Raw genomic sequence first — 7,500 nt, 5'->3', positions numbered from 1 at the left:
GCACAGGACAAGCCCTCACAATGAAACATTATCCATCCAAAATATCAATAGTTCTGAAGGTGAGAAACCCCAAGCTCTGGGGCTAAGATTTTACGTGGTTTAGTAGGACTTGGGTGAGGCTGGGGATGGGACCGGGGATGGTGGAGAAAAGGAGTTTCTTGTTGTAGATGTTAGGGAATAGTGGGGGCAGCCAGATAGTAGGTCACTCTGCCACCCATAGAAAGGGCTCCAGGACAGATTTTTCCTTATTGTGTAGGACCAAAGGAAACGGAGAAAGACATCAAGAAAAACAGAGTCAATTTCTTTATATATGTTATATTTTTCATTAATAAATAGGTTTTCTTCTTTAAACACAGAACATATAACAGATTGAAACACTCCCCCCTCCCCCCATTCCAAAGACAAGAGTCTATAAAACAAATGCCAGCTGGATTGCCCTAAGGGCAGAAAATGTCTGGTACTCCTACCCAGCCCTGCCCCCTCCAGCACCACCACCCCCACACTCCACAAGAGAAGGGGGTCTGAGGCTTCTCCCTTGGACTCTGGGGACATAGTTGAGAAGCATGTGAATGTATGATGTCACCTCTCCATGAGGCTTGGGCTATGCAAAGATGAGTTTTCCTTCTCATTGGCTCTGATCAGCTCCTGCCCTTCTAATTTCAGTTATGAAGCACCCAAGCGAGCTGACACTTGGCTTCCCCACTCTCCACTCCTCTGCTGCCTCCTCAGAGGGAAGGGAAGGGCTGAGGGACCCCTCCCATCCCCTGGCCTGCATGAAAACGCCATGTGGAAGAGGCATGATGCGAAAGGTGAGGCTCCTGCAGGCCCCCAAGCCCATGAGGCCAGCGTGCCCCCACACTCCCACACCTGTCCCTCCTCTGGAGCACTGGGGCAGCCGCCCCCTCCACAACCTAGTGCCTGCCTTTGGGGTGTGATGGTTCTCTCTCAGTGTCAGGCCCTCATGCCGGGCCTGGCTCCTTCCTCGTCCCATTCCTGGCTCCTTCCACGCCTTCACCGTGGCCGTCTGAAAAATCCATGTCCAGTGTCCTAAATTGTCTCATCCTCCCTCTCCCCGTGCCTCTGCTCCCCAAGGGAGGAAGTGGGAGGCTGTCTCCCCTGTCCAACGTCCACTTCACATAATGGAGCAGCTTTTGGCCTTTTCCTTCTTGAAGGTAGAAGAGATGAGTTCGGAGCGACTGGGGAGGTGTAGCAGTCGCTTGGAGAGGCTTCGGGCAGGACTCTTCGGAGGCATGGGGCTGGCCTTGTTCAGACACACCATGGATGCCGTCCGAAAGATGCTGTGCACACTCTTTTCTGAGGTGAAAGCGGAGCCTTCCAGGTAGATTTCCGCACCCAGTTGCTTGGCTATTGCACAGCCCTGCAGGAGGGGTGAAGTCGTTAGTGCTGTGGCCCAAAATGGCTCTGTGACACTGCCCTCTATGGTTATTACCACTCCCCAGGGCTACTCCTGAGGGTACCAAACTGCCAGTCTCCCACCACAACCCTCTACTGATTATTTTCCTGAAGGTGAAGCCTGACTGCACATTAGGATCACCTGGAATGCTTTTAAAAACATACTGATGTCAAACCAAGGAAACCAATTTCTGTGGGTAGAGACTAAACATTAAGTATTTTTAAGAGCTCCCTGGATGACTCTAATGTAACACTGGTTTAAAGTAAATGATCCTTACACTTCCATGTGCATAAGAAATTATCCAGGGATCATGTCAAAAATGCAGATTCCTATATCTTTCTCCCAGAGTGATTCTGTGGGAATAGAGCCAGGAATTTGAAATTCTAACTCACACCCCCAGTGGTTCTAATGCAGATGGTCCACAGAAAACTATTTGAGAAACACTGGCACACAGGAATGGCTCACGTGCCAACCTGTAGCACATATCCAGATAAACAGGTACCCACCACCTCCATCCAAGTAAGTAGTTTGCCAATTATAGATGATCCCCTATAAGGCTAATTCTCTTTTGCCATAGTGGAAGAGTTTGAGCAGGGCTATATTTCAAGCCTCTGCCTGTAACCCACCCCACCCCCAACACACACACACACACACACACACACACACACATACACATACACACACACACACCCATACCTGCTCGTAGGAGATGGGTGCCTGCTTCTGGTGGGAAAGCTCCATCAGAGTGCTCAGATCTGTTCGTAGGTCTGTCTTGCAACCAATAAGCAACACACGGGTGCTGGGACAATAATCTAGGATTTCCGTCTTCCACTGAAGGACCAAGAGGGTGGGAGGGAAGGGGAAGGAGGAAGGAAGGAGAGTCAGTGGCTGACAGACACCCGGAGAAGCCCAGTTGGCAACATCACATCATTTAGCCAGTTCTCCCTCTGAGTCACAGCATCACCACTGCACTAATTACATCATCCTTTTGCCCATGAGACTTTTGGGGCCACAGGAGTGCTGACCCAAGAGTCAGTCCCCACAGTCAACAGCCCAGGAACATGGACATTTCTACCCCCTGCCCGGCCAAGCATGGGGGATTTGGATGTGCCATCTCACCCCGGTCAAAGAATTTCATTAAGTCCAGAATGTCAGGGGGAAACCAACCAGTCTCTTCCCAAGGGAAGGAGATAATCCCAGAGTCTTCTGGAAAACTAGGCTAGTTCCACAAGGTATCGTAGGGCTCCTAAGTGCAAGCAGTTCTTGCCACACAGACCCAGACTTCTCCTACCAGCAGTTCAGCTCAAGCCTGCCTGCCTGCCCAGTCTCAGGGAGCCTGGGAACAAGGTCCATAGAAACTGTCTCCAAAAATCCCCCATCCCTGACCCTTACACCATAACACCAAAAGGTTCTCCAGCTCTCAGTCTTTTGCTTCCTGAGTCTTCAATGCCCTTTTCCCTTGCTGGGCTGCAAAGCAGTATAGGATGGTGGAAAGGGCACTGGCCTGGAAGGCAGAGACCTGGGTTCTAGCCCCAGAACTGTAGCTAATGTTATGGCCTTCGGCAAATCGCTTCCTTCCCTGACCTCAGCTTCTTCATGTTACATAAGAGGGAACAAGATGATGGGGTCCCCCTGATTTCTTCTTGTTCTAATTAGAGATTGTAGAGTTTATTCAGCCTTACCTTCTTGAGTGCACTGTCCACTGTCTCAGGACGGCTGATATCAAAGCATAGTAATACTGCATCTGAGTCGCTGTAGCAGAGTGGGCGGACATTGTCATAGTAGGGAGAACCTGGGGGGGCCAGGGGAAGAGGTGACAGTGAGCCATGGCATCTCCCCCACCCCCACCAGCCTATGCCCAAGGAGCCCTGGGAATACCATTCTTGGTCCTTTAGGCTAACTGGCCCCACCTGTTTCCCAGAGGCATGTGCTCCAGCATGGAGGTTTGGGACCTGATACCCAGCCTGAAGGCAGTCAAGAATATCAGCTTCTCAGTTTTGACAAAGGGAAAGGAGGTCTCCCCAAAAAAGGGAGGGGGGCAGGGGTGGTGTATTCTGTAATTTGACCCTGTCTGAGTTCCTACAGTGGACTTAATCTAAGGTCTGCTACATTTTCTGAATCCCAGAGGAAGACAATCCCGACCCCTACAATGACACCAGGGCTAGTTTAAGGTCTTTTTAAAGGTCTTTTCTAGAGTCTGCCTGCTGCCCAACCTATGCTCCCTTCTCCTGCTCCAGGATCTCCCCAAAGAGGAAACAAATCTACCTATTATATAACTATCTGCGGCCCTGCTTCTTTGCCATGGGGTCAGAACTACAGGAGGTTGACAGGAGACAGGGAGTACCAAGGATTCAGTGCCCCATTCCTCCACTCACTTGAGTCAGCTTATACTGGAAAGGGCAAAAGGAAAGCCATAGCCCCTCTCCCCTAACATCTTGGGGAGAGGAGGGAGTCGGCGGGGTGGGGGGTGATCTCAAAGACAGGAGCACTGGGATTTAGAGGCTTGAGAAGGGGTCCTTGGTTGGCAGGGGAGTGGGGCAGTGCTGACCCAAGTGGTCTGATATAGGAGAATGTTAGGGGCTGAGTCTGCCCTTCTCCAGCCTGGGGAAGGAGGATTTGGAACCCAGACAATCCGTGCTCAGAATAGCAAGCAGCCCCTCTCCCGTACCGCAATCGCCATGGAAACTGGGGGGAATCCAAGCTGGGGGGGAAGGGGGGTTGTTGGTTGTAAAAAAAAACAAAAACAAAAACAAAAACAAAACAGTAAAAGAGAGTTGGGATAGCTGCCTTCAGCAATTCACCCCCATCCTCATCCCTTTCTGAGGTGGGGTCTTAGCCACCGCAGCAGAAGGAGCACTGCAGCACTGGGGAAGGGGGAGGGGGAGGAGGGCCTCCATTTTGGCTCCAAGCAATCCCCTTCCCCTAGCAAGTGAATAACGGGAACAGATATTTGCTTTGACCCTGGCCCCATCCAACATACCCCTGCCACCTTCTCCTTTCTTATGGGCACCTAATTTGAAAGAGGGGGTCTATATGAGAATAACTGATAGCCTTTATCCTATGGGGATGCAAAGGGGGTGAGGCATAGATTATAGGGACCACTCTTGCTGGTTTTTTATTATCTGGATTGGGATTCAAGGGCTGCGTTCTGAAGGTAGGCGGCGGGGTAGGGGGGAGCAGCTGGGGCTTTGGGGCGGTGGTAGTGAAAAGAGAGGAGCTGCAGTAAGATTCTGGGAAGACTGGGAGGTGGGCAGCGTAGAGCAGACGAAAACCATACATCATGCAGCCAAGCTGCATTCCAGCCCGATCCGGCCAGAACAGCACAGTCCAGGACAACAGGAACCCTGCTCCCAAGCCCTGGAACTGCGACTGAGGAAAGCATCCCTGGTTGAGGAATTTGGGGTTGAGCTGGTTTGCTTTGGGGAGGGAGGGAGGAAGCAAGGGGAAGTCTCCTTATTTTCTCTCTACTCATCCCCTACCCCAAATCTTTTCAGACCTCAAAACTGGATTATGGGAACAACAGCTCTTGGAAGGAGTAGGACAGCATATTTATTACATGTAACAAGAAACCCTCAGTGATTTATAGTTCCTCTTTAAACTCAGCCTGAATATGTATTTGGGGGAAGGAATGGATTTTATTTTCTTTCTCCTATTCCTCACTTTGAGTCCTTAATTATGTCTTGAGCCCAGTTCATAAAGAGGTGGGAGGGGTCATAATCAAAGTAAAAGATATCCTAGCACTGAGGATTTGAGGCTCAGGAGGTTGGAAAAACATCACTCTGCATACTGGAAATGCAGGATTTTTTCTTCCCCCACCCCAGTATAGGGCAAACCGTCAGAACCCCACCCCCTGCCACTATCCCCAGCGTGTCTCTGCCCTATATTAAGCCTTCTCCCCACTCTCCAAAACACCAATGATGCATCGCTTTATCTCTGAGCCGCAGCGGTGTGGCGAGAGGAGCTGAGCTGCGGCAGGCGGGCAGCAGTAGCCCGAGATGGAATGTAGGAGAGAAAACTGAGTCTGAGCAATATTTCCTCCAAAGCAGACTGTCTCCCTGAGCCAAACACAACTGCCTCCAGCAGCACTGCCTCCTGCCTCTTATTTGGCTTTGCTCTGGGGTAGTAAAGGCTGTACGGGGAGGGTGGGGGGCAGGGGGGAGTCGGTGGCAGGGGCTGGGAGTGGGGTGAAAATCAAGAAGCCCCCCCCCCAGCTGCCCCCCAGTAGTATCATGAGTCATTCCCCTCATCATCCCAGCACCCTGAAGGATGGAGCTGGACCCAGAGAAGTGAGTGGCTTCTGGGGTTCATCCACTGCACCTCTGGACTATCCTACTGACTTAACCATCTCCTTTCCCCCTCCCCACCCCAACAACCAAGGAATCTTCGGATCCCCTTCCTTCAGTTTCCTAGTAAGCACCATACTCCTTCTCCCCACGAAAGGAAGAAACCCTTTCTAAAAGACAGCAGCTGCAGCAGACCAGTGGAGCTGGGAAAGAAGGGAGCATTTGGGGCCAGTGTCAGTCTTACCTGAGGTGTCCCAGAGACTGAGCTCTACTCTCTGTTCCTCTGTCTCCAAGCAGGCTGTGTAATTCTCAAACACAGTAGGCACATATGTCTGCGGGAAGAGGGGAACCGTTCACACTCTAGGCACTTCTACTCCCATAATCCTCAGGTTAGTTCTGGATACACAAGAAGTCGTTCACCCTAGGGAGACCCTAAAGTGGCAGGAGACACAGGGGGCAGGAGGGAAGGGCATGTGGAAGCACAGGCACTTTGATCCATCAAAGGAAGAAGTGGGAATGACACCCCACATCCATAGCCAGGGACAAGCCCCCATATCCTGATGGTCAGGGAGACACACACACATACACAGATTCCTCTCCCAATTTTAGAGCCATGAGCTAATTCTAGCTCTTCATCTTCTCCCCTCAAACCCCTCAGGCCAGAAGAACAGCAGAAAGGGGCATCAGAGGCCAGCCTGGGGACATGCTCACAGAATCTTTGAGAATGGGGTGAGTGGAAGGACAGGTATTTCGTCAAGAAGAAACCCCAGACTCTCAGATGCCTCCAGTTCCCTCTCCAGAGAGCAGACTCCGAGGATGAAGGGAGGTAGGAGGGAATTTGATTGGGGCCAGTGGGTGAAGAGGTGAGGAGGAGCCAGTGGGGCAGCAGAAGTGGGACAGGTCTCAAGGGAAGCTAAGGCAGTACAGCAGTTTTGCAGCCAGGAAACAGCTGAGGATGGGAGAGGATCGGGTGGGCTGCGGAGAGACAGCTCCCCTGAGCAGGGCACTCAGTCCCCAGGCAGGGAGGCAAGGAGAAAAGCTGGCCATCGGGCCGGCAGGCAGCTCACCTCCGGATAGCAGTCCTTGGCTAACACCTGTAACATTGCTGTCTTCCCACACTGCACATCTCCCACCAGAACGAGCTTACATCTGGCCACAACTGGCTGTGGGGCCCGTCTCTCCTTCATAGTTGCAGCTTCCGCGGAACTTGGGCTCAGATCCAGAGAGGAGAGGGTTGAGCCAGGTGCGCCTCAGCACATAAACTTAACTGGTTTCCCTGCTTCCCTCCGACTGAGAAAGATGCAGACACAGCCGCTTTATATCTTCCTGGCTGAGCCAATCACAAGAGGAGGAGGACTCTGTCAAAGCCAATCCCTGAGTGGGATCCCCTCCAACAGCCAATGGTAGGAGAATCTGAGTCAGCGCCCTCTTCCTCCCTTCCCTTTCTCTTAAAGCTGAACCGTTGCCTTCCCTGAAAGGGGATTCCCACGCTGTTTTGTACTTGTATTAGGGAGGGGGAAGGGGATGTGAAGCAAAATTAAATGGTCTTGAGTGTTCAGAAATGAGTGTCAAAAACAATAAACTAGATATGAAGCAGAAAACGAGGTCAAACTGGAGTTGTAAGGACTGTCCCAGGAAAAGAGCAGGACCTGCCTGAACAAAAGGCAGGTGGCACCCCTGGAGGTGGTGGGGTAGCCCCAAAGATCCCTGAAGCTTTTTTCCATCTAATCCCCATTCAAACCTGCTCCCACCTCTGGCTCATCCCCCTCTCCCCAATATCGTTTCCTGCCCTACCCCCTTCGA

General features: G+C 51.7%; 1 protein-coding gene across 1 annotated transcript; it reads right to left on the bottom strand.

The window, feature by feature from the left end:
* Nucleotides 1–342: 342 nt before the first annotated feature.
* Nucleotides 343–6,975, bottom strand: RND1 (Rho family GTPase 1). The gene is made up of 5 exons (XM_037846347.1): nucleotides 6,765–6,975; nucleotides 5,942–6,029; nucleotides 3,097–3,206; nucleotides 2,111–2,245; nucleotides 343–1,378 (listed from the first exon to the last, which is right to left on the bottom strand). The coding sequence occupies exons 1-5, from the start codon at nucleotides 6,882–6,884 to the stop codon at nucleotides 1,133–1,135; spliced, it is 699 nt and encodes a 232-aa protein (XP_037702275.1). The 5' UTR covers nucleotides 6,885–6,975; the 3' UTR covers nucleotides 343–1,132.
* Nucleotides 6,976–7,500: the final 525 nt, after the last annotated feature.

The sequence above is a fragment of the Choloepus didactylus genome, chromosome 8 (assembly GCF_015220235.1).
Source record: "Choloepus didactylus isolate mChoDid1 chromosome 8, mChoDid1.pri, whole genome shotgun sequence".
Classification (NCBI taxonomy): Eukaryota; Metazoa; Chordata; class Mammalia; order Pilosa; family Megalonychidae; genus Choloepus; species Choloepus didactylus.
The sequence above is the reverse complement of the archived record's forward strand: the minus strand, read 5'-3'. Positions and strand labels throughout refer to the sequence as shown.